This window comes from Panthera onca, chromosome B1 (assembly GCF_046562875.1).
Source record: "Panthera onca isolate mPanOnc1 chromosome B1, mPanOnc1 haplotype 2, whole genome shotgun sequence".
NCBI lineage: Eukaryota > Metazoa > Chordata > Mammalia > Carnivora > Felidae > Panthera > Panthera onca.
In genome coordinates, this window is record NC_138342.1 from 79192062 (window position 1) to 79218883 (window position 26822).

General features: G+C 39.7%; 1 protein-coding gene across 7 annotated transcripts in view; it reads left to right on the forward strand.

The window, feature by feature from the left end:
* BMPR1B (bone morphogenetic protein receptor type 1B) overlaps positions 1–25720 on the forward strand; it is a 416974-nt gene extending 391254 nt beyond the window's left edge. For all 7 annotated transcript variants that reach the window (XM_060654629.3, XM_060654632.3, XM_060654630.3 and 4 more), the window contains 5 exons: positions 3854–4046; positions 4849–5146; positions 16298–16473; positions 19871–20001; positions 21807–25720. In XM_060654629.3, coding sequence (XP_060510612.2) covers positions 3854–4046; positions 4849–5146; positions 16298–16473; positions 19871–20001; positions 21807–21932 — 924 coding nt within the window. In that variant the 3' untranslated portion in view covers positions 21933–25720. The remainder of the gene's footprint in view (positions 1–3853; positions 4047–4848; positions 5147–16297; positions 16474–19870; positions 20002–21806) is intronic.
* The last annotated feature ends 1102 nt before the right edge of the window (positions 25721–26822 follow it).

The window sequence follows — 26822 nt, forward strand, 5'->3', positions numbered from 1 at the left end:
GTTACAATCCAGACCCTTAGACATTCTGATAAGGAGCAGATTAGAAAACATTTAAGTATGGAGCCATCTTCCCTCTGCTTTCAGTAAGGATAGTGTTACTGAACTTTGGCCTGGCTTTTGAAGGCAAATGTATTACAACGAACTGGGATCTGAGTACTTCTCCAGGGGAAGAAGACTGCATTTCAGCTGGAGGGCTTATGTTTCAGGATGAAGTCCTGGCTTTTCCATTCATGAGAGGTATAATTTTCTGATAGTCAACATCGCCAAACTTGAAGAAAACATACAGTGAATCCAAGGCATTTGTTTTAATGAGAAAACATTTGATTCCTTTATAGACCATGCAAAAAAGATTGTTGGGATAGAAAATAACAATTTTATATATATATATATACGTATATATGTATATATATATATATATATATATATATATATATGTACGTATATATATATATATATTTAACAAACTCTTAAGATTGATTTACCTAATCTTTATTGTCTGGTTCTGACTTTGGATATCATATTTACTTGATTGTTTTCATGACCTCTTATTGTAGTACTAAAAGTTTTTTTTTAATCTCAAGTCAAGAATTATAACTTTTTTGAGATATAAAAGCTATATGTACTTAATGTATAAAAGTATATATTTCATGTATACGATTTGAAGAGTTTGGGGATAAGTATACATCTGTGAAACCATAACCCTAATTTATGCCATGAGCCTATTCATCATCTCCAAAAGTTTCCTCCTGCCCTCTTGTTATTTTGTTCTTGTTATTTTGTCTTGTTTATTTGTTGTTATTTTTTTTAATGTAAGAACATATAATGTAAGAACTACTCTCTTAGCAAATTAAATTTTTTTTTAATGTTTATTTATTTTTGAGAAGAAAGAGTGCAAGCACAAGTAGAGGAAGAGAAGAGAGAGAGACACACACAGAATCTGAAGCAGGCTCCAGGCTCTGAGCTGTCTGCACAGAGCCCGATGCGGGGCTCGAACCCAAAAACCATGAGATCATGATCTGAGGCTAAGTCAGATCATGGCTTAACTGACTGAGCCAGCCAGGCACCCTCTTAGCAAATTTTTAAGAATACAATACACTACTGTTAATTGTAGGCATTGTGCTGTGCAACAGATCTCCAGGGCTTACTTATTTTGCATAACTGAAACACTTTTCTCTTTGATTAATATGTCCTCTGCAGGTAATAGACCAGACAGAAGATAACTTGTGAGGTAGTCATTATGACCAAACTGATACTACTTAGGATGTAAATATTTATTTTACTGTAGAGGTTTTTATTATCAAATTTACTGTTTTTTTAATTGTTAGAATTTAATATGTAGCAGATATGGTTCTTATATTTTAAAATCTGTATATTATAATTTTTTAAAAGAAAAGTACAAATATGAAAATCCCCTTCAGTATTAATGAATCAGATGTTTATGCTCTTGGAACTGAAACCTATTTGTTTTCCAGTGTTTTCCTCCTTAGAAGTTATAATAAATCTCAAAACTAAAGTACATTTTAAATTTCTGAGTATAATTTAGTGACACTTTTTATCTTTGAGATAAGTTCCTATTCTTTCAAGCATTGCCAATTCCATTAGTACATTCATTAAATTACGAGAAGCTATATTATTGTTAGAAAAGAAGTGCATGCAAAACTGTTTATGTCAGAAAATGTTCTGTAGATTTCCATACACAGTGCTCTGTAACATCTGTAAATTAAATACAAAATTTCTGTAATAAATGTGGGAAGTGTCCTCCCTAGTCAGTAATTTAACTATTTGCGGATTTGTCTCTCAGCTGCTTAGTGCCCTTGGTGCCGCTGTTCCCCCATTTAGAAGTGGAAATACATTGAACATTTCCTTGAATAGCATGTTTGAACTCTTCTGGAGAGTTCCTTATTTACTTCAGGCTGAGTGGCTTAATTGCATGTCAGCAATGCTTTAATTTTTCAATCCTTCGTTTAGAAAACAGCATTAAAAAACAGATTTTATCTTTTTTCCTAAAAGCTTCTAGTCTGATATGGGTGCTGTTAATGCCTCTGGCAATGGTTAGTATGACCTCTTGAAATAATAAAATCATCCATGATGCAAAAACAGAACCGACCCTAGTTGGTAGACATCTCTGGTAGGCATAATGCCCCCCAAAATGTCCTAATCCCTGGAATCTGTTATTTTACGTGGCAAAGGGGACTTAAGGTTGCTAATCAGCTCACCTTGAGATGAGATTATTCTGGATTATCTGGGTGGACTCAGTTGTATTGGTCCTTAAAAGTGTAAACGTATAAAGAAACATTTCAACTTTACTTGATTCAAAGCACATTTCTGCTAAGAATTCATTCCAGTTTTCTGGTCAGATCTTGTGAGAGTTTTGTGTTAGGTTCTTTATATATGCCTCCCAAATTATGTAAATTATCATCAATACTTAGCCATTTCAGTGCATGGAGTTCTTACAGTATTTTCATGTGAGTACAGATGGGCCGCAGATCATATGTAAAGAGACATTTAACCCTTAGACCACTTTCCTCTCATATTTTCTTTCTCTTTGTTTCTACTGCTCTCTCTAGTTCTTTAGAGCTCTCTTCCAGCTTAACTTCCTCTCCAGATCTAACCTGCTCTTTTTCTTCTACCTGTCCATTTTACATTTTCGACTGTGACAATTAACGGTTCCACTTCAGAGTGTAATTTTCAACAATTATTTGCTGCTTCCTTCTTTTTCATTTGTCTTCTGTTTCTTTACATATTTCATACAGTGTTCCGTGGCATTGTATGTCTGAAAATTCCTGTATCTGAAATCTGAAGGGGTTCAATCTACTTGGGTTGTTTTTCTTGACTCTTATTTATAGTGGCTGTTTCTTTTGGTTTTAAGGAATTTATTCTGTGGGATCTTCTTTTCCTGTCTCCCTTCCTTCTCCCCCTTCATTTTCTTTCTTCCCTACCCGCCTCGTCTTGGGAATTTCCTGTATTTCTTTGCGAGGCCAATAATTCATTATAGTTTTTTATTTCTTACATCTTACCACGATCGAGTTGTATGGTGGCAAGTGTTCCTTCAAGGTATCTAATAGCTGGCTGTAGTGGTGGGATGAAAAATATTCTGCAAGTGATTTTCTCTGGAGAGTATTTCTGTTTGTTCTTGCTGGGAGCCATGGGGTGCTACCAACCTCAGGCAAATTTAGTGTCACTCAGTGGTCCCAGCTTAATGCCAAAGCCCTAGGTTCAGTTTCTCTACTTTTAAAGGGGTCAGAGTTTAGATTCCAGATCGCAGTGCTCATGTTATTCTTCACCCAGACAGCAGCTTGGCTTTTGTATGTGCTAATGGTTACTGTTCCCTGCTCTGGTCTCAGCTCTTCCCTCCCTCCTCCTCCCCACCCTCCTCCCTCTACCCTGACCTTCTTACTTGGAGATTTCCTTTATTTCTTTGTGTCCAACAATGCATTGCAATTGTGTTTCATTGTAATTTATCCAAGATCAAGTGTATGGTGGGTGAGTCCTTTCAGAGTGTCCAGTATCCCGCTACAGTAGTGGGAGTGAAAAGTGTTTTTATTCTGCTAGTGACGGTGAACCATTCAGGTTTTTTTCCTCTATGAGAATGATAATAGGTAGAATGAAATATTTAATAATGTAGAAGCAATAATTCAAAAATTCAGAATCCATAATCAATCTCAAAAACATTTAAAAGGGGACAGTATAAAATAATAAATAAATATAAATAATGTGTCTATGTAAAGAAAAACTACTGGCTAAATATATTTTGCATGCAGTAATTGTTTCTTCTCTGGAGGAGGAAAAAAAAAAGGTTAAACAAATCTGTAGTGCTGCGAATACACTAACAGTGTGTTTTGGGATTTAACAGGTCCAAAGGACTATAGCTAAGCAGATTCAGATGGTGAAACAGATTGGAAAAGGTCGCTATGGGGAAGTTTGGATGGGAAAGTGGCGTGGCGAAAAGGTAGCTGTGAAAGTGTTCTTCACCACGGAGGAGGCCAGCTGGTTCCGAGAGACAGAAATATATCAGACAGTGTTGATGAGGCATGAAAACATTTTGGGTGAGTCGGTACAGCGGTATTCAGGGTTTCCTAGATTTCCTCTATTTTCTGTTAACATCTGCCTATTAACTCATCTGTCTAGACCTGTGATGAAATATATAGACATTTTCTTCTTGGCCTGAGCCCAAGAACGTCATAAGTTTCTACTGGGAGACCTCACAGGAGGAATGACTAAGCCACTTCTGTGAATGAATAGTGGGCTGGAAATGGAATACTCTCCAATAATTTTTTCTTCAGGGACAGGAAATGCAAATGTAATACCAGAATTTCTTAGGGTTTCTTAGGGATTTGAAGGAGCACATGTTTAAATGTTGTGAAAAGTTAGAGAAGTTTTATCTGTAGGGTGTGTGTGTGTGTGTGTGTGTGTGTGTGCGTATCCAGAGTTTATATTGAGAATTGATTTTTAAAACATTTTCTCAAGTTAGAAGTAATGTACCTGCATCATCCAAGTTGGAAAGAGTATAAGCTAATATGGAGTGTAAGCCCTGACTCCAGACCTGTTTTGTAAACCGTGGCTTATGTATACTATTTACTGTAATATAATAACGTAAATATCAATGACTGACTAGAAAGGGCTCATGTTTTCAGGTACAAACGCTTAATGTTCCTCTACCTCTACTGTTTTGATGGCCTCTGGTTGGTATTCATAATTTAATACTGTCATAGGCATAACCATAAAGCTGAACGAAATACTAAACAAAGACACCTCTGTGACAAGGAATGGTATTTGGGAATATGAATTATTCTTGATAGTATTCAGAAAACACTTGGCTTCAAACCTTTTTGTCTTTCTTCCTTTTAGGGTTCATTGCTGCAGATATCAAAGGGACAGGGTCTTGGACCCAGTTGTACCTAATTACAGACTATCATGAAAACGGTTCCCTCTATGACTATCTGAAGTCCACCACTCTAGATACAAAATCAATGCTGAAGTTAGCCTATTCTGCTGTCAGTGGCTTATGTCATTTACACACTGAAATCTTTAGTACCCAAGGCAAACCGGCAATCGCCCACCGAGATCTGAAAAGTAAGAACATCCTGGTGAAGAAAAACGGAACGTGCTGTATAGCTGACCTGGGCCTGGCCGTCAAATTTATTAGGTTAGTATTAAAGTGAATGAATACACTTTTTATGATTCTCTTCTATCCCTTTTTTATAGATTGTACATTCTGGCATTTGGTGCTGCTAGGAAATTTAGAGGAGGAACCTTCTTAATTTTGATGTTTCTTTGGAGAGAAAAAGTAGAAACATTAATTTGAAGAAACACGTATTTGTGTCCTGTTGTTTCTGTGCTCCTCGGTGACCTGGCTTCTAGACAGTGTTTACATTAGGTTTGTAGCTGTCATGAAGCTCTTTAGAAAAGAGTACCTAATGTCTGGGATGATTTGGTGAGCATTCTGCATACGTTTGTAGGTAGGAAAAGGTTTTAGTAAAGATCTACATGTTATGTGGTGATAAAGGCCGTGGTTTTTTTTTATCTTATGGAAGAAAGATTGTTTGCATAGCTATGCCATGAGAAATGTTAGAAACTAACAAAGCACGGTCAGCGTTCAGCACTACTGTACCATGACTTAAAGTGACTAACACATAAACCAACATGTGTCATAACACAGTGGTTTCAGACCGCTGGGGCTCCTTGGAGTGACAACAGCAGCTTGTACAGAGTGGGGAGGAAGAGTACACAGTAAGTGGGGCTCTATTTTGCCCCTAATTAGTGCAGCCCCTTTTATCTTGCAGATGATTTAGTTAGAAGAAATGATTCCTTTGCTTTGAATACAAAACAGAATGAGTTTGCAAACTGCTGGCGTAGAGGGGTCATCATAGAACTAACTACCCTTTTAAAAACTTAATCTAGGTTTAGCCTTTATTAATTCGTTGGATCCTCTCATGGATTTTTTTTTCCCCCAAAGAAGACTTGATAGAATATGGAGAAGGACACAGTGGAAAAGCCATGGAGATGATGAAATGTTTGGACAATAAAACTCATGAGAAAAGACTAATAGATTGGTATTTTTGTAAAGACTGAGGTGTGACTTAATAATAGGCCCCCAATACAGGAAGGTCTCCACCATTTAGAGGATGGTATTGAAGTTCTCACCTTTAAAATCAAAGCAGGAGGAAATTAAGAACCTCCTGACAACATGAAAAAAATCCCTTCTCTCTTCTGAATTCCTTTTTCTAATCTACAGCCTTTTTTAAGTCTCCTCTACCAAATCAATCAGTCAATCAATCAATCAATCCTATGATGCTTCTCAAATTCCCGGCCTCTCTTCGGTCCTCCCCTGTTAAATTTCTTGAGTTCCATAGAGTAATCTGCTTGCAGAATCCAGTAATTCACAATGTCTTGTGTGATTTTGTGTCTTCTCCCTTCTCTCCTGAGCTCCTGTTTTAAGGGGTACCATTGATCTTTGTCACCAGAAGCCTTTCTTATTGTCATTCCACTGTCCACAGTGTGCAAACCTTTCTTCCTGCTATTTTCTTGATGTGCCTTTATTCCACATTCATTTTCTTTGTCTGTGGGTTCTGTTCTTGGTCTGTCTCTTACATATTTCCCTACTGCTAGATTTCCTGCTGATACCTGCTTTCCTTTCTAGTTCTCAGTTGTGGTTGATCCATTCTAAAATGTGTGGTGCCTGACATTTCCTTTGTTCCTTCAGTTTTTGGTTTGCTCAGTTGAATGGATTCTCTCTCCATGATATTCCCACTAGGACTGAATCCCGTTTGGGTCTTCTACCATTTTTCTAGATTCTGGAGTGAAGCACTTTGTAGTTTTTGTAGTCTTTGTCTTTCCTATTTTTCCATTTTTTTTCCCCTACATGCTGCTGCCAGATTTATTTTCTTGAAACATAATTTTGGACAGCATAATAATTTCATGGTTTCCTATAGCTTTGGGTTCAACTGTAGTATATATTCTGAATGCTTCATTCTTTCTCACACCTTCAGGTGTTTTAACATGTTTTTATCTTTACCTGAGTGCCCAGCATCTCCTCTTTTGTTTGCATAACTACTACTTATCTTTGCAGTTTATTTCTTTGGGACACCTTTTATTATTCCCTTTTAAGTCTGACTTTTAGTTAGTCTTCTGCCCTCCGTGTGACCCTGTGCACGCTGTCATGACATTTCTCATACTCTTGTGCAATACTCATGGACTGCTTGTCTGTTATTCCCAATGAAGACTAAGCTCCATGAAGGTAGATACCATGTTTTTTTTCCTCAAATTTACATCCCTCCTGCCTTTCCTTGGTGCCCATTACACAGGTGCTGCTCCCAAATTTTGTATTAATGGACAGATACACAATCCCTTGTGAACTACAGGTTGAAGAAAAAAAGCATCTGTTCTTAGCTCCAGAGGTCCTACACACTCTGGATTAAATCTACTTTCCTGGTTGTTGTTTTTTTTTTTTTAATGTTTATTTATTTTTGAGAGAGAGAGAGAGATAGAATGGGGGAGGGACAAAGGGAGAGGGGGGTAGAGGATCTGAAATGGGCTCTGTGCTATCAGTATGGAGCCTGATGTGGGTCTTGAACTCATGAACCATGAGATCATAACCTGAGCCAAAGTCGGATGCTCAACCCAATGAGCCACCCGGGTGCCCCTACCTTCCTTGTTTTACGTCCTACAAACCCTCCAGTTTGTATGTGTGCTTTTGCAAAACTGATGTATTTGTTTTCTCCATATGTACTGCATGTTTACTGTGCCTTGCATAGTTTCCAGTCTGAAATGCCCCTGCTTCTTCGTGTACCTTAATCCGGTCTCAGAGCTGCCTTTAAGTCACTTTACCCATCCTCTAGCTAGGAATAATGACATCATCTTTTCTACTCCCTGGTAATTTCCCAGCCCTTGTCTGCCTGATAGTATAAGTATATTAGTACCTGCCTCATCTTGCCTGTTTGTCACTGGGCATCTTGAGAGCAGGATCCGTGCCAGATTCATTAATGTATTTCCCATTTGACATGACATAGTGAATTATTTGTTATAGGTATTCCAACATTGTTTTGAAGCAATACATCTTGGCAATATCAGAGTAATTGAGGACTTTTCTTCTCTAAAGATCTTAAAATAGGCAAGAAAAGCGAGTGTTATATTTCTGAAACTCAGCTCTGCTAATATAAGGAGAATAAACTAAATGATCTTTCAAATTTCATGTGAACCCTGATTCCAGGAAGCAGAGGGGAGTGCTTTAAGGGATAATTCAGAGCTCTGTTTGGCATATATTGACTTGTTCATCAAGAGAGGAAGGCTTGAGGACACTGGCTCAGCTGTGAAACCGTGGCTGTTGGAGGCACAAATCTCATGGCTAGAGCAGTTGTGGGCCCATTTACTTTTCTGGACCTCAGTTTCCTTCCATTAAATGGAGGCTGCATTTGATAATTTCAGAGGTCCTTTTCACATTTTATTTTCTGTGTTTCAAAGGAACTTTGCTTTTCTCAATTTTTGAGCTTTACTTTTAAACCTTGTTTTATATATTTCTTTGGTTTCTGCTCTTTTCCTGATTTTCCTATTTTGGGGGCACGTGCACACACAGAGATCGTTAGAGATCTTATTACAAGTGGGGTCAAAGGTAACCCAGTGTGGAGTTCTCAGACTTCATAAGTGAACTTCCTGTGAGAATTTAATATTTACCATGGTCTCTACATGGTAAGTGTTCTCTCAGGCTTTTAAGTAATTTCTGGGAGGTTCCCAAGGAAGTTGAGAGCCACAGAGAGAGTGGACTATGCTTCAGAGATTTCCTGCTCGTATGATTTTTTTTAGGCTGTCTTCATTTTTTTTTTCATGCACTCTCTTGAAAATGACGTAAGTGCTGATGTATTTCTTGCCCAACAGAGACTTAATCCAGGTGATGCTGAAGCAGACATCATCGTAACCCCAAATCTCTCTTGGGAGGACAAAACAATGACATGTGAAATCCCTTAAAGGAACTTATCAATCTTTTCACTTTTTACTTTGGAGGATCAAGCAACCCCACTGGTCCTTCAGTGTCAGAATAATATATTTTCTTAGGGGAAAAAAAATCCTGGTTTGGAACTTCTCTGCTATTAAATTTTAAATAGAAAAACTACAATGGAGATCGGTCTGTAACACGGATCTCCCAGCTGATATTTGTCAACTTGTCCAAATGCAAAGGAGGTGGAGTGACCCAGCCCAGGGGGCACTGCATTTCCTCTGCGTCCTTCTGATGCCATTAGCACTAACCCTGCCTCTGGTTTGTGTACTTAGTGGTATATTTAAAAAGTGCCATGCCTAAATGACTCGTCGGAGTCCGAGAACTCCGCTGATTAGTGGCAGAATCCCTGCTCTCTGTCAGGGTTTTGCAGCCATGTCCACCCTCTTCTGAAGGGTTTTTAGCTTGAAAGTTCTGTTGCTCAGAAATCCTGAGATGTCTCAGGATTTAATTGTAGAAGCATTGAGTCTTTTTGAAAGTGCAGCAGAAAACTGTCCTCATTGGTTAGCAGCTGACTGGGCAGAGTTCAGCGTGGCCGGCCAGCACCACTGTTACCTACCAGATGCTGTAGGAAACACCCAGGGATGTGCACAGTCCCTTCCTCTGAAGGCTCAGGAGGGTCTTTCATGCGTTGGGAGGCTGCTTCTGTCTTCCTACCAGGAGGTTCTGGAGGCTCTACTATGTTTCCCGAGTGGTTAATTTCAGATGTCATTTGCAAGCCTCAAGCAAACCATTGGCTTCCCTTACAAGTCTTATGCCTCCTGCCCTTCTTTCATTGTTCTTGGAAGTTCAGTTCTTCTTGTTTATTTATTGTTTTGGAGTAGTTTATTTTCTTTTTCTTTTTTCTTTTGAATTTAGATCCAAGTTAGTTAACATATAGTACAATAATGATTTCAGGAGTAGCCTTTAGTGATTCATCACTTACATGCAACACGCAGTGCTCATCCCCACAAGTGCCCTCCTTCATGCCCATCACCCATCTAGCCCATCTTCCCCCACCGCCCCCCCCCCCCAGCAACCCTCAGTTTGTTCTCTGTATTTAAGAGTCTCTTATGGTTTGCCTCTCTCTCTGTTTTTATCTTATTTTTGCTTCCCTTCCCTTTTGTTCATCTGTTTTGTTTCCTGAATTCCACATATGAGTGAAGTCCTACGGTATTTATCTTTCTCTGGCTGACTTATTTCACTTAGCATAATACACTCTAGTTCCATCCATGTTTTGCAAATGGCAAGATTTCATTCTTTTTTGATCACTGAATTCTTATTTTTTAAACCCCTTTTTAGATTATTAAAGGTATGCAATGTTTGCTTCTCTTCCTTCCCTATTACCTTTTTATCTCCCTTCTCCCTCTCTCCTTCTTTCATCTCTCTGTTTTAGACACCAGCAACACCCAGCAGAAGACCACCTGCGTGTGACCAAAGGCTTCATGAGCCACAGCCACCTGGTTGGAGCTAACATCTTGATTCCCCAAGCTGGTTTCTCATGGCCACAGTGGGATCTTCATGTCTTTCGTGCACCTCTCCCTTCAGCCGATGGTACAGGGGGAATGTGCACTGTGCCGAACCTGTGGCTTTTTCCTTTATGCAACTCTTCTTGCAAGAATTCCTGCTATGTGTTTATAATTGGGAGGTTTAATGAACCTGAAAAATAGTTAACCCAAAACAAGGTTAAGGCGAAGACTGTGTTTTTAAAAATCTGCTTTATTATACTCTGCCACCAAAATAAAAATCTTTTGCCTGCCCCTGCTCTGGTGCATCATGGCTGACAGTGTAAGTCGTGCCCTATTCCGCAGTCCCATGCTTTGCCCAGGCTCATCCTCCAGCTCTCTCTGGCTCCTTGCTGGAGGCTCCACTTTGAGCCTCTCTGCATTCACAGGAGCTCCACGGTTCCCTCTGCTGGTTACTTTAAGAACTGCAGTGTGCACGTGCCACTCTGGGTACCAGGGCCAGACCCAGGGGGCCACATACACAGTAGGGAGCGGCACTGTCCATAGACAATAAAACCGATTAAAATCGTCACCGTGCTCCCAAGGTTCTAAACCACGTCAGTAATGAAATCTGTCTCCCAGCAGGTCCTATTGCTTCTCCCGTGTGCCTACTTCATCAGCCCTCCTTGTCACCTTCAGAAGAGGAAAATCTTAGTATTGTATCCTTTCATTGCCTTCTCTTCCCTTCTCTGCTGCCATTGTCTCACACTGTCAGTGTGCCTTGCTGCCCTCTCCCTGCCTAAAGCAGTTGCCTTGAGGACCCTCGATCACTTTGTATCCCCGTTGGATGAGAAGGAGCCACTGAGAGTGTTCGAATGCTGGAAGGTTTGGTCTCCTCTGTAGACCTCTTACACCACCATGCTGCCACTTTCTTTATCCTACCACTGTCATCCAAATGATTTTGGTCAGAAATATGAAGTTTGTTTTCATGCCTCTTTATGTAGTCCTAGCTGAGGGCATCCTACATTTTGAGAATCAAATAAAATTACACTTCATCAGCCCTAATCCTACTTAATACAGTAGGGAACTCGGTTTCATTCACAGCGCATCTGGGGACCCTAAGGAACTGTTTTCCTCTCTGTCCTATCAGCCTTATATCTTTGATATATGTTCTATATATATGTTTGCTATACCTCCACATAATATAGTGGCTGATTCTTTTCTTTGCCGAACACCGTCAACTCAAGGTTGAAGAGAGCTTTGCTGAGATATGTTGTAGGGCACTGTGTAAAATTTAGTCATAAAATTCATGCCACCATAACATTTTCCTGATCTTTGTTTCCTACAGAAGCTTAACATCTTGTCATGACTCTAGGTCAGAGGGGAGAACCCTTTTTCTCCCTAATTGACTTGCCTCTTTACCCCCAACCTCCCAAATTACTGTTTATTTTTTATTCAGAAAATTTTAGGTGTTTTTATTTAATCCTGTCCCAGCCCACTGTCCCTAAAGTTCATAAAGAAAAATACCCAGTAATGTAAGATTCTAAAACAATTTTTTTTCCTGGAGAGGAAGTTGCCTGACAACCCTTAATTTATTTTGTTCAAAAAAATATATTTATATTTATATTTATATTTAGATATATTTTTTTAAGTTTATTTATTTTGAGAGAGAGAAGGAGAGAGACAGCGTGTACACACATAAGTGGGGGAGGGGCTGAGCGAGAGGGAGAGAAAGAAAGAGTCCCAAACAGGCTCTGAGCTGTCAGTGCAGAGCCTGATGTGGGGCTCGATCCCATGAACTGTGAGATCATGACCTGAGCCAAAATCAAGAGTAGGATGCTTAACCCACTGAGCCACCCAGGTGTGTCATTCAAATTATATTTTTATGTTTTTTCACATTCTACTTAAGCCTGTATCATACTGGTACATTAACAGGGATGAAAGCCAATGTTGGATCTAGTAGAAGGATTAATTATTAAAGTGTAAGTAAAAATATCTACCCCTGTAGTCCTCTAAACCCAATTTTTCAGTTATGAGCCCTTTGTGCAAATATTTCTAACTCTTCTCCATTGGAAGGCAGGAGAGATCATGTTTTCCTCTACAGTGAACGTGGCACCCATGTTTTTGATGGAATGTTTTTGGTTTTTCCTGGTAGAAACTCATCTTCTCTACTTTGGTCCACTTTTGCTCTTCAGAGCCTTATGTTTCCAACCTATCCCTTAATCCTTGAAAGGTACATTTTTCTTGTTCCTTACCCTGCTGAATTCTTTTCCTTTATAATATATTTAATTAAAATATATTTATATATACAGAAAAGTATAAAAAATAATAAGGCACTCATGTAACAATTGTTATAATGTTAACAAAGTTAACAAGTTGCCTTATTTTTATCTGGTCTTTTTGTTTTTTTTTTTTAATGCAATGTTGAAGATAGCCCTTTTCATTCTGCTCCCTATTTTATTCCCCTTTACCCGACCCGGAAGTAGCTAGTATCCTGAAGTTGGTATTTATTTTTGCTCTGAGTGAGTTTATGATTTGACCACATGTACGTGTGGCCGCTGCAGCACAGAGGATTCTTTTGTGCATTTAGAGTTCGTTTCTCCGACTCTACCCTCCTTGTACAGTATCTGTCTTTTCTCATGAACTGCCCCTTCATGGAAAAGGAAGCCAGGGAAAGCTGAAGGAGCCCTGACCTTTCCTGTTTCTTTCTTCCTCCTTGACCCCCTCCTTCAGTTACTTTATCCCCTATTCTTACATGCTCTGCATGTAAGAATCTCTACTTACGGCCTCTTTTTCTTCCTGGTCCCCCAGTGTCAATATCCCTGGCTTCTATTTTTGGTCTTGAAGATGAACAAACTTACTTTTTCTCTTCCCTAATTTGGGAGCAGCTAAGATAACGTTACTGAAAACCTGAGAGAGAGCTGCAGTTTAATTACTTTCCAATATAGAAACACTCCTGAGTGAAGAGGGGCTGGAGCTATATATGTCTTGGAGGGTCTGCCCCTTTATAATGTTTGATATGAAGTACTTATAATTGGCGTGTTTGTCATTTAAGTGTAGTGCTGAAGGCATTTGCCATTAGGTTAACAGTAATCTTTTGCAATGTTACTTTGCTTAACAAAATTTTATTTAACCTCTTAGATATTGGTAATGTCTCATTTTATGGTCTATATACAACAGAGATTTTTTAAAAATATTTTTAATGTTTATTTATTTTTGAGAGAGAGAGAGAGAGAGAGAGAGAGCATGAGCAGGGGAGGGCAGAGAGAGAGAGAGAGGAAGACCCAGAATGTGAAGCAGGCTCCAGGCTCCGAGCTGTCAGAACAGAGCTCAATGCAGGGCTTGAACTCATGGTCCGTGAGATCATGACCTGAGCTGAAGTCGGACGCTCAACTGACTGAGCCACCCAGGTGCCCCAGAGATTTTTTTATATTTCTCTTTAAAGTATCTATAGCAAAGTTTACTGTGGACTGGCCTTTTCTTTCTTTCAGTTAAAGTGTATTATTTACCAACCATGTGCACAGCCCATTGTGAATGGAGAGGGATCAGGACAATTCTCTTTAGGGCTATGAAATGATTATGGTAGATAGTTAGGGCTCAAGGAGTTTACACTTTTAGGTTGGAAGACAGATACTTATTCAGATATTCTGAGGGAGGGTATCTATTCACATACTACTAGGGAAACACGAAGGGTGGGGAAAGGAAGGAAGAGAGGGGACAGTCGTGCCAAGCCTGCACATTTTTTGGGAATCTGACGGACCAACCAAATCCTTGATTGTATGTTTGTTCAGTGTTTGAGGGAATGAGAGTGTAGAGATGAACTCTGTGTAGTCTACCTATCAGAAATCTTAATTCTGTCATCAAGTGACTATTACCTTTCAGTTTACAATATATTGTCTCCATGTCAGACATTCTGTTAGCCCTTCCTGACCTAGCAAATCCAAATAAAGCACAAGAAGCTAAGAGTAAGAATGGGAAGGAGTTGCCTAAAATCTTTATCAAGTGTGGTCACTATATCTTTGGACCAGATACACTCTTGTGGGGCCCATGATAAGACTGGTCTTGATTTCGTCTCCCAGTCCACGTTCTGGAATATAATTTAGGCCCTTTACCAGTTTCTTTCCATCTGCAAGCCCCCATGTTTGTTTCTTTGTATAGAAACCAGAATTCTCTACCCAGGCCCACCACTGTCTTCCTCTAATGATTCAAAATCATAAATTAGAACACATTAATGAAGTACCTACTATGTGCTCACAGAAGAGATGTCAGTATAATTAAAAGTGGAATTTTTGTGGCATCTTTGAAATCTGATATTTTTCATTTTATCATTAAGCTGCTTCTTGGCTCACTTTCTTCCAAGTCTATATTACAGACTAATATATATTATATAACATATATATATATATGTATATATATATGTGTGTATATATATATATATGCATGTATATGTAAATTTATTTATTTTCATTTTTAAAAATTTACACTTTAACTTTTATTTTAAAAACAAACAGGCTTTCTCAGAGCAGTAGCTCCTAGAAGATCCTGAGGGGCCTAATGAGAATACTGGTGGCCCATCTGTTGCAATAGCTTTATATTAAGGCTTTTAGCTGGAAATGAATTTAAAATGGTTCTAAGGATGAAGCTTTATGCGTTTTAGTAAATGTTAACAGTTTGGAGATCTGCAGAGAGACATCTGCCACCCTTTAAATTTTCCCAAGTGACACTGCATAGTTTCTGTTGTAGACAGTAAAGATGGAGGCAGGGAGATCAAAGCCACAGGTTCTTTCTGAAAGCCAGTAGTGTTTGGGCAAGTTTGGCGTTATTGCCTGTGACCCAGCCTGATAAATGTGATATTTGCTCTGTGTAACTTCCTCATGGAATAGAAATAACACGTAGCTGCTAGAGAGTCAGTGGAGTGTGATGAAAAGGAGAACACGTTCCCTAGGAATTAGGAGATAGCCGGGTTTAGCCACGATCCCCCGCAAACGGCAGTTTTAACAATGACTTTTTGTGTCTTTTCTGTTTAATAGTTTCTTCACCAAAACTGGGGTTTATTGCTCTTCCTAGCTCCACTAGTGTCTGCTGAGAGAATACTAGTTAACCTCTGATACATGCTTCGGACTGTGCTGGTCGCGATTTTACATACCTCGTCTTGGTTAGTTGTCAGCCTATCAAGCAATAGTAGTTTGACTTTACACATCTCCATTCAGAACTACGGCTGCAGCTCGCAGCACTGAGGCAGTGGTTCCCAAGTGCCATTCTACAGATTGGTGTCCACCCATCGTGAATTTTCTCCCAGTCTATGGGACATCATGGTGAATGGATCGCGTCCTGAAATTTTCATTCACCTACTGATACTATGTTCAGTTATTCCTTTCTTCCTTTTATTAAGAAGTACATGTTGTAGATCCTGCTTATCAGAGTAAAACATTTTCAGGTCTTTGTTGGTTCTCTTCCTCCCTCATTTTTTAACTTGTTTGCACCTCTAAAAACCTCGCGACACTTGGTTTTAAAAATACTGTCTCAAACGAACCACCTTGGCATGTGCTCATGCCAATTTTCAGAGCAAAGCTATTAAAATATGAAGGGGAAGAAGATATTTTTAGGCATTTTTAATAGATATATAGCAATTATTCCGAGTGTATATTTGATCCAGTGGCAATGCAACCTTGTATGTTGTAGCTTCACTCTGCCATCTTCGTTGGGTTTTTACGTGTGAATATATAATACAACTCCTGGCAAAACATAAGTTTCAGGGAAACGTTATTCTGTGAAAGGCTATCCCTTCCCACCTTTCGCTAAAACCCTGTTCAGGAATCCCTTCAACTTGTCATTTGTTGGTCCTGCTCAGTGCTGATAGGGCTTTGCTTTCCTTTTTCCTCAGTGATACCAATGAAGTTGACATACCACCCAACACCCGAGTTGGCACCAAACGCTATATGCCCCCAGAAGTGTTGGACGAGAGCTTAAATAGAAATCACTTTCAGTCTTACATTATGGCCGACATGTACAGTTTTGGACTCATCCTCTGGGAGGTTGCTAGGAGATGTGTATCAGGAGGTAAGTAACAGTGATGCTGTTGGATCTACTACAGATCCTTTCTGATCAGAGATTGGAGTTAGCATATTGTCCATGATTGCCTTTTATTTTCCACCTTGTTTCGGTTGATACAGTCACAGTCCCCCCAGTAAGTGATATCTGACGTCTTAGAATCATCTCGGACTGCCTCCTTCCAGCTTCTTGTCACCAACCTGCTGGGCCCCATCCCCCACTCCAATACCCCATTCCTTGTGGCTTCCTCTACGCAGATTAAGGTACAGACAGAAATGTGGGGTGGGACACCCATTCTTAACCTCCCCCCACACTTGACTTTCTATAGTTCTTCTTCATAAAGCAGTTTGAAAACATCAGTTTTTATCAAAAGGAAATGAAAGCATAAGAGTATTACTACTGGTCATGATAAGTTTCCTACAAACAAGGATTCCCTAGTAAGACAACGCAAGACATTGCTAAATATTCAGAGGCATTATTAATGCGTGTAGTATCTCGCTTACTGCTGCATCATCTGTCTTTAAATAGATTCCATCACTTTTTAGGCGAGAAGCTGAATCTTAGGCTCTTCATGATCAAGTACCCTGTTTATGGTTACTCTCATGGCTTGGTAAGAGACCGTGCTGCTGCTCATCACGGCCAATTTAAACTCACTTTTGTGAAACCCTGAGTTTGCCCATGCTTCTGAAAGTGTGGAGAACACTTCACTGGGGCTGGGGTTCATTCTCAAACCTGCTGTTTACTATCTGTGAACCTTTGACAAGTTACTCAGCTTGATTCCAGTTCTCTCTTCTTAAGAAGGAGGTGAATTAAAGAGAATTAAAACTTCCTGGTACATCAGTAGCTTTCAATACATGTTAGCTCTTATTTAAAATTTTCATTTTGGTGGGTAGGGGCTTAACTTCCATTTGGATTCATATTTAAATATAGAGGAGAAACAGTTAATCAACAGGCATTTAGATTTTGGTGGAAAGATCACGATGCAATGCCTTCTCATCACTCTGGGAATTCTGAGCCTATTAGAAGCTTAATTTAAAATAGAACACGTTCCGTCTAAAGTGAGAGAACTGCAAAAAGGAAAGTTGACATAGGAAATGTTTCCTAACATTATATACGAAGAAGAAAAGAGCAAACCAAAATAGAAGTTAACTAACTGTGCCTTGGTTCATGATGTATAAAGAGTAGATGAGCCTATTTTTGAATACTATGCTTACACTTACGATAGGTTTGTAGAAGTTGAAGGAGTGGTAAGTAGACTACAAGACTACTTCTCTAATTACGTTTTCCTGAACATCTAAAGCAAACAAGTCCACGGGAAACCTGTATTTGGAAGCCTGTGAGCTGGAACACAGGAGAAATGATTCTCAGCTTAAAAACAAGTTAGCCTTATAAAAACAGCACGGTATTAATTGCTTTACTAGGTCTGTCTTTGCCTATGGAGATTTGAGAGGTACTAAAATGTTGCCTTTTCTCTTTATGAGATTGACATATGTTTGTCAGAGACATTCCAGTCCCAGCTCTGCCCCATACCAACTGTATGGCCTTGGGCAAGGTACTGAATCCCTCAAAACCGACTTTTCTCATCTGGATAATGTGGGTAATAATGCTACCTCACAAACATGTTTATAAAAATTTAATAAGTTATACAGCATACTTACCTACATGCCTGATATCTAGTGGGTTCCTAATAAGTGAGTTTGTTTTCTCTTTCCAGAAAGGCAAACACACACAAAACTCTGTTCTCCAACACTTTCCTTTATGAAGATGGTAGAAGTTTTGGTCTTGTCTTTCTAGTCTAGGGACTATTGGGTGACCTAGATACATCTGGATGTAGGTCTTCTAAACCTGGGAAGAAAAAGAATTTTTGAGGTTTCAGACACCATTAAATGGCAGCTAATATGGAAGTTTTGATAACTTAATTGCATATAAGGAGAAAGAAGGAAGGCCTATAGTTCAAAGATAGACTTTGATTAATTCATAATTTTATGTGGTTGGCTCTGAGTTTGCTGTGGTACATATACTTGCTTACCACCATGTTGATAATGACTCCAACATTAGGCATTGAGGAAAATATGAGATGAATAAGACAGACGTGGCCCTTGCCCTCAAGGTGTTGCCAGAGCCATTGTCTTAAGAATTAGAAAAAGAGGAAGAACTCAAATGAAGTGTGAGCATCCCCTATGCTTTAGACCCTGTGCTTTCAGTATCTCCTATAGAGATGAAACACAATGGAAGGAACTGTTAATGTAGACGACACATACAGTCATGCTCTGTGGTCTCAGCGAGGAACAAGACAGTGAGTTGGAATGGTCTGAGGAAACTGCTGAACCTTCTCGTCCTTTAGGTTTATATATGGGTTTGAGTTTGCAAGAAAGGGCCTAACACAGACTCTTGCTTTTGTCAGAGTAAACCCCAGCGAATTTAATGATGCACTGGATAACCTGCCAACCTGGCGGTATCATCTTGTTCAGATAAAAGCAATTACGCTTCTGTGATAGATGATTCAGGATGGGGAGGAAAGGTGCTCCACATAGAGTGTTCAGAGCAGTATCCTCTAAGGACAGAGGCTGCTGGTAATTATTGTGAGGAGTTAATCAGATAGGACTGAAAAGAAGATATAAGTAGCCTGCTTTTCTAAAGGACAAAAGGAATAAGGTAGAAAGTAGATACCAGGAAAAATGAAACGGAATTTCTCACGCTAAGTGCCATTTTCCTAAGATGACATAGATTTGTATCTTAACCCTCCTTTATGCAATACCTCTTTTTTTCTCAAAGTAATGCATTTCTTAGAGAAAGTTGGGTGAAACAGAAAATTTAAAGGAGAAAATAATTAAAAATCAGACAGTTCTTGCACCTAAAAAATCATGGCTAGTATTTTTAGGTGTGTATAATTTTTTGAATTTTAAGTGCGGAAAAGTGCATTCTTATGATTAAGCAGAAAAATGTAAATCTCCCGTTTTGTTCGAGTAGGACACACTGCCAAATGTATTATGAGATTCATAATCTCATATTGCAATAATAGAAACAGTCCCATATTATGCGGTATGAGTTTGGGAGGTGCCTGCCAAGTTTGCATTGAGATTTAATATAGATTCTTTTTTTAATTTGGCACACAAAACCCTTTATGAAATTGGAAATAAATTTGAGATGCTTGTTTTACTTAGCTTTGGGAAATTAGAAAAAACCTGTAATAACATGTTTCATTAGGTTTTCTATTTATGTTTTTAATTAGATTAAGTGTCATTGGGGCACATGTAGTTTTTCAAGACTTATTTTGCAGTTTTTCAGCCTACACTTGTCTTTAGTACTGACAGAACTTTTTGAGAACGGTTTGTATGTTGGCCGTTTAGGTCTACCTCATAGAAAGTGACGATAATAATAGTTCAAAAACAACTCATATTTTCAGGTATAGTGGAAGAATACCAGCTTCCCTATCACGATCTGGTGCCCAGTGACCCCTCTTACGAGGACATGAGAGAGATCGTGTGCATCAAGAAGCTACGTCCCTCATTCCCCAACCGGTGGAGCAGTGATGAGGTAAGGCTTGAGGTAAACAGGTGGCTATGACCAACTTCTAAATAGACTCTTCTCTTTTTGCTGAAATTCCGTATATTCACTGCAGGAATCCTCCTTCTTTGTTTTGATGGTGACAGAAATGGTGCTTCACTGCAGTCATTTATGTGGAGCTAAGTGTAGTATGTTAAATTACCTGTTTCTTTTCTCCAATTTGCTTTTGCTACTTCTAAACTATATTGAGTGGGTTAACACTTAGCCTGCACAGTGGGTACACATTATTTCACTTGTTTGTGATGTCCTGACATTTGCATAAAGGATGTTCCTTCTGTGTGTGTGTGTGTGTGTGTGTGTGTCTTTGTCTTTAAAGCATCATGATTTTCTCCATGACAAACCAGCCTGCAACAGTCTCTAATCATGAGGAGAGAAAAGATAGGCATCTGCAGAATCTAGTTTTCTTTACACTGAAGGGATACTAGTTGACTTAGTTGAGCTGCCCAACTGTGCCACGGACCTTTGTTAACAGGCCATGATATGATGCAGTCTGAACAAACCCATATTCAGCCTGGCTCTGAGGACACAGTGATGAGACCTGAGCAGGTCTGGAAGGCAGCTCTTCAGAAGGAGGAAGCAAGTTAGGTGGCCTTGCATTTCCTGACTCATCTCCTCCTCCGCTTCCTCTCCATCCACGCTCCAAGCTTGTAAATTCACCAAGTCCTGGAGTGATCGGGCAGGCTGGAACATTCAGAGAGGAGTTTGAAGCATCCCCAGGGGGGAAAAAAAAGTAACCCCCCCAAAACCCACCCCACCAGACATGTACCAAAGCCCATGCCAACAAATGGAAAGAGCACTGTATATAAACTAATTCTTGAATGCTAAATGCATTTAAAAATAATCCTTGGTTCATTGTTTTTGTGTCTCATTACTGAAATGCTAAATAATGCAGATGTTTTCCAATGAGCTATGCAGAAAACTTTATGAGATCCTGGAGTTCTGTCATTTTGAAGGTGGTTACAGGCATTGGTATTATTCAGAATCCCTTCACTGAAGATTTCTAATGAAGTGAAATTGTGCTTTTCAACAGGAAGACCAATAATTGATGTGGCACAGGAGAACACAGGAGAAAGTTTTAGCGAGGCTGTGCACAGGTCATTAATCTTGTTAAATGGTACAGTGCGATGCTCTTATTGTAGCAGACAGCTGTGATTTAGGAATAACCATGTTTGTTTGAATAGTATGGAATTAGATAAAAGATTTAAGCTCATCGAGTGTTATAAACAATGTAGGAGTGTGGAGTGGAACACAGACTCCCTGGGTATTTTTGTATTTGTTTAATACGGACTTCAAAGACACTCTTCTACAATCAGCAAAACCACCTGCTTGCTACTGTCATAAGGAATACATGAAAATGTGTTTTAGTCATTTAGAATTTGTATGAAAAAAGAATTTTTTATGGAATTTTGTCTACATGCTTTTAGGAGTATCTTTTGAAACTATATTTACAGGGTGCCTGGGTGGCTCAGTTGGTTAAGCACCTGAATTTGGCTCAGGTCATGATCTCACGGTTCGTGGGTTCAAGCCCCGAGTTGGGCTCTGTGCTGACAGTTCAGAACCTGGAGCCTGCCTCGGATTCTATGTCTCCCTCTCTCTCTGCCCCTGCCCCCTTGCGCTCGCTCTCTCTCTCTTTTTCTCAAAAATAAACATTAAAAAAATAAAAAATATATATTCAAACTTCTGAAGCCTCAGACCAAAAGCCAGATATGAAATGGCCACCTTGCTGATAATCCCTGTGTCTCGTGTTACTCCAGCTTTCCTTTCCCTTCCCACAGTGTCTGAGGCAGATGGGAAAGCTCATGATGGAATGCTGGGCTCACAATCCTGCATCACGACTGACCGCCCTGCGCGTCAAGAAAACACTAGCCAAAATGTCAGAGTCCCAGGACATTAAACTCTGATTTGAGGGGAAAAAACAAGCATCTCTTGAGAAAGCCAGTAGATACTCTTCTGTTTGTGGGCAGAGCAAAAGATGTTCCAGAAGCATCCACAGTACAAGCCTTGAACACCATCCTGCTTCCCAGTGGGTTCAGCCTCACCTCTCAGGGAGCAGCCTGGACAAAGAGAAGTTCCCAGAAACACGTTCTTACCGTGTCTGTTTGTAGGAGGGAGAAACCGCTTGGGTAACTTGTTCAAGATATGACGCGTGTTGCTTTCTAAGAAAGCCCTGTATTTTGGGATTGCCCTTTTTTTTTCTTCAAAAGATGCTTTAATTTTGCCAAAATAGAACAAATAATGTAGATGTTTTAAGGTTTTTACTATTATAGTTTAATAACAACAAAAGGTCTTCCCAGAAATTCTGCCGGAAGGCAAGTTTTAAAATACCTTTTTCCATTAGTGTAATTTTGTTGCACTCTTCAAACCAAGAGACAGTCTGTGAAGTTGGAGAACACAGAGTGGAACTCCTCTGAAAATCTCCCCGGTTCTGCCTCCTCAGACCACTTTGGCCAGCCCTGAATTTAGGGGCTGCCACAGCAATGTGAATGCACCTGGGTACAGATGCCACCTGTCTGGGACCTCGTTTGGGGGTTCCTGCAGGTGACCCTTCGTAGCTTCAGACAATATGGAACAAATGAAGGTTTCATGTGACTCTGTGAGAAGTAGTAAGTGTTGATGCTTTTCTTTAGAACCACTTTGTGTTTCTGGTTCTTTTAAGGCGTTTCTGTCACGGTAAAATCCTTTCCTTTTCATTAAACACAAACAGAGCTGTTTTTAGGTGCAGAGAACTGACCCATGCATGTTTTTGATCTCTCAAACGAAAGGATCGATATTACATAAAATTGCCATCAGTTTTGTTGTAAACAAGCCTCTTTAAAATAGAGCTAATTTTGCTCCTGTGTTGTAAGAAAAATATGTCAGTAAGGTAGAAGATGAGGCTTGGGGGTGCAAATGGCTTGTCTCTTATCTGTGCAGGAAAGCCCGCCTTAGAAGCACAAGGGAAAGTATGCCTGTCTTATTTTGTATATAGATAATGACAGTTTCTTTTTGTTATTGTCTGTCTCTTTTGTGTCTGAGTGAAGGGAAGGAGAGAAAGCATGTCATATTAATTTAACTAAATTTTAATTTAAAAGTAGAAATATAACCTCCAGAGGGGACAGCAGAAGAGAGCAAGTGGAGGGCACAAAATATTATGGCTGCTGTGATTTATTATTCTAAGATAGATATGGATCGAGCATACTTACCCTAAATGATAATTTCACGTCTTAAGAGTGCTGACTCAGTTTATTTTATTTTCATGACGTTCAGTTCACTTGTTAATTAATTTATTTATTTTTCTTCTCTGTGGCACTTGTGCAAAGCATCTCCTCACCTACTCGGCTCTGTGGGGTTTGAACTTTTGAGGAACGTGAGTCAGATCATTGACAGGGCCAATATTCCTCAGCAACAGGAACATAAAGCTTAAAATTGTGCACACCCCTCTCACCTGTATCCGTCTACGTTTCCTTACTGTGGTTTTCTTTTGTTTCTTAGAGATTCTGCAGTGTTTAGTAAAGAGTTGGGGAAGTACTTCTTGGTCTTTTTAAACACGACGTTCCTTCCAGAATACTCCAGGGGGCAGTGTTTTATAACACATTTTCACCAGTTGGTGCCTGAAGGATGGAGGGTGTTTGAAAATGTGACAGCTGCATGAAAAATGAGAAAATATTCTCCTCACTTCTGGAGTAGGCCTGCAGCTGGTGACTTGTTCAACCTGAAAACGTCTTAGAGCACAGAGTGGTTGTGAGCTGTGCTTACAGTTGGGGAGAACATCAGGAGAGAGTGTTCTGTAGTCAGCATTCTCTTCCCAGTGCTTTAGAGCAGCGTTTTGTGTGTAACGAAGATTTTCTTAACCCTTGAATAGGAACAAAGTTTGTTTCTGCCAGATTAAAAACACTCGTTTCCAAATAGAATTGTAATCAGAAGGCTGCTTTTAGTGAGATTAAAATCACCTGAATTGCAACTCAAAGGTTCCTTTCCCTTGGGTCACATTGTATCCCCTGTGATAGCTTGGAAGGAATGCGTGCGTACAATGAAGTGTGATAATCATCTGAGCCTTGGAGAGAAACTTCAGTGCCTCTAAATTAGATAATCTACAAACAAATAAGCAAACATTGATGCCCGTTGAGTGGGTACGCAGTTGTGTTTCTTGATTTTCCCTAAATTTAAGCGAGGTTGGGCTTACCTCTTAGATAAAAATGTGTGTTATTTTTGGTAAATTTTTATACATAGGTAACTTCAATCAAAATACTTTGTGGGGAGGTGATGATTTGAAAGTAAACTAGATTTGTAGGGGGGACTTGGTTCCAATGAAGAATGGGAAGAAATTAAAATAGTATCCAAATTTCTTCTGTATTATTTGTTTAGTTGTTTTGGAAAAATCTATAGCTTGCTTTCTAATCCTCAACCTGATTTACTCACTATGAACATTTAAAAATTAGTCTTGATATATTTAAAAAGACCCATTTAGTTGTTAGTGTCTTTCAATGAGATAGGCATTTATTTATGAGTAGACTTTTCTTTGTATCTTACCCAAACCCACCTTATTTAGGGAATACTAAATTGTTCTTAAAGGGACTACCTACTCACTTCCAAATCATACTTTCTGATTTTTAAATTTTTAGTAGCTCAGAAATGAATTTTGTTTTTTTCTTTTGTCTTTCAATAGAATAAGTGGGAACCTGAAAATTACTGTAGTCAGTTGTTTCCTTTCAAGACTATTTCAAAGACTAAGATTTTCTTCTAATCACTCCCTCCCCTCCAAGGGAATCCTAAAATATTAGTTGCTAGCTAATGTGAGTTTTGTATGCTAAGATGTTCAGGTTTATAGTTTATGTATGTGTGTATATAGTATATAAATATATATGTATATATAAATATTATGTTCAGTTTGGAGTCTGGCACAACTCCATTATGTGGATTAGAGAGTAAAATATTATGGATGATAAAGTACTAAATGAAACATAATATTTATTTATGAAAGCATGTAGTTGGTTAAGTCACAAGTGACAGTGCTATGAACGTCGTGTATGAGGAGACAGGGCTTGGCCTTGCCAGACAGCACCGCTCACAGGCCACTAGAGACTGTTCTGTTTATTCTTCAAACATAAAGCTTCTTAGAAAACATGCCAAGATTTTGTTTCCAGGGAATTCCTTGACACATTTCGATTGTTGTGTACTCAGGTACAGGAAATACTGAATAACGACAGAATTTCGTGTTCCTAGAGTCATGCATAGTCATTAGACGTTACGGAGGTTTACGCCGTTGGTCTGTTCTGGTTCCTCTTTGTTTGTGAGCGGGAAGGCACTGAAGGCAATTTTTTTTTTTAAACTTGAATAGTTCTGCAGTTATATCTCTTTAGAAAACTCGGTCGCATAGCAGTGGAAATGAAAGAAGTGGCATCAGAAGTGGTTTAATTTAGCAATTATGATTCCTCTTGTAAAACAAAACAAAGAACAATGCCATATTTTTTGGAGAAAAGTTGGCAATATATAAGGGGTTTTGTTGTCTGTCTGTTTCAAAAGAAGATTCATTTGTGTTCTTTTGGGGAACCAGTGCCTTATTGAATTTGTATATACTGTAATTATTCAGGACTAGGGAACAAACAATTGTATTTGTTACAAATTGTATATGGCTTTGTTTTAACATTCCCCCCTCCCCCACCACCACCCCCACTGAAATAAAATGGATTCTTTATCCCCTTGGAAAGAACATGTCTGTTATCTTATAGTTGTGCCTTTTTTCCATCTTTGAAAATGTCACATTGTAACAGGCGGGAAGGCAGCCGTGGAAGAAAATGATGCAGGTAAGCTTATGTGTTTGGTGGCGGGAGAGCGAGATAAATGGTCTGATGGCTTCTGTCTTCTCTGTAATTAGGAGGCACAGTCATCTGTTGAGAGCGAGAGGCAAGGTAGGGAAGTGAGGGGTTTAGGACAAGTGAGACAGTTTAAAATTGCGCCGTGGAAAATTGCAGCCAGATGGTTACAGGCAGCGCTGAGGGCCCGGTTCGCGGATGGGACTGACCGTGTGGCTTAGCGGCTGAGAGGGTGGGCTGTGGATTGCCAGGCGGCCTGTGTGGAGCCTCTCATACCCTCAGTTGTGTGACAACAGACCTGTGTGCACCTCACAGAGACTCCTTTTCTGTCCCTTCAAGTTGAGAATAATATTACCTAATGTGTGACGCCATCCTGAAGACGAAGCCCTCCACGCATCCGGCATGAAGTCAGCGCTCAGCCATTGCTGAATATTAGCTGGCGGTACAAAGTCATGGTGCCACTTTCCTGTGTGGTTTCTGTCAGTCCCGAAGCGTAGGCCTGGGGCCTGCAACAAACATTCCCTCAGGGTTGAAGGTTTTCGGGCACATGTAGTCATGGATCATGCAAAACGTGGATCACCACCATCCAGGGAGATGGCTGACGTGGCCCAGAGAAGGGATTGAAGAGGAGGCAGCTGGTGGGTGGAGGGAAACTAGGTCCAAGGACAGAGAACCCTTCCGGGGTTGGGTGGTGTACCAGCAGTGACAGGGGCTGCAGTCCACATGATGCTTCAGAGAGAGAGCAGCAAGGCTAAGGACGGGCAGGAGGGTGCGATCACAGGAGTGCAGGGATTTAGCTAGTGGACAAGATTATCGATACCGAAAGAAGAACCCAACAGTAAGGCTTTTGGAGAGGTCTTCACGGATCCTGGGGCCCCTGAGAATGGTAGCAGTCTAAGGAAAGGAAGGCTGTGAGGCCAAGTTCTCCAGGGCCACAGGAAAATGGGGGATGGTCTATGAGGGCAGTGAGTCCGGACAGAGGCCGGTCGGGCCTGGTAG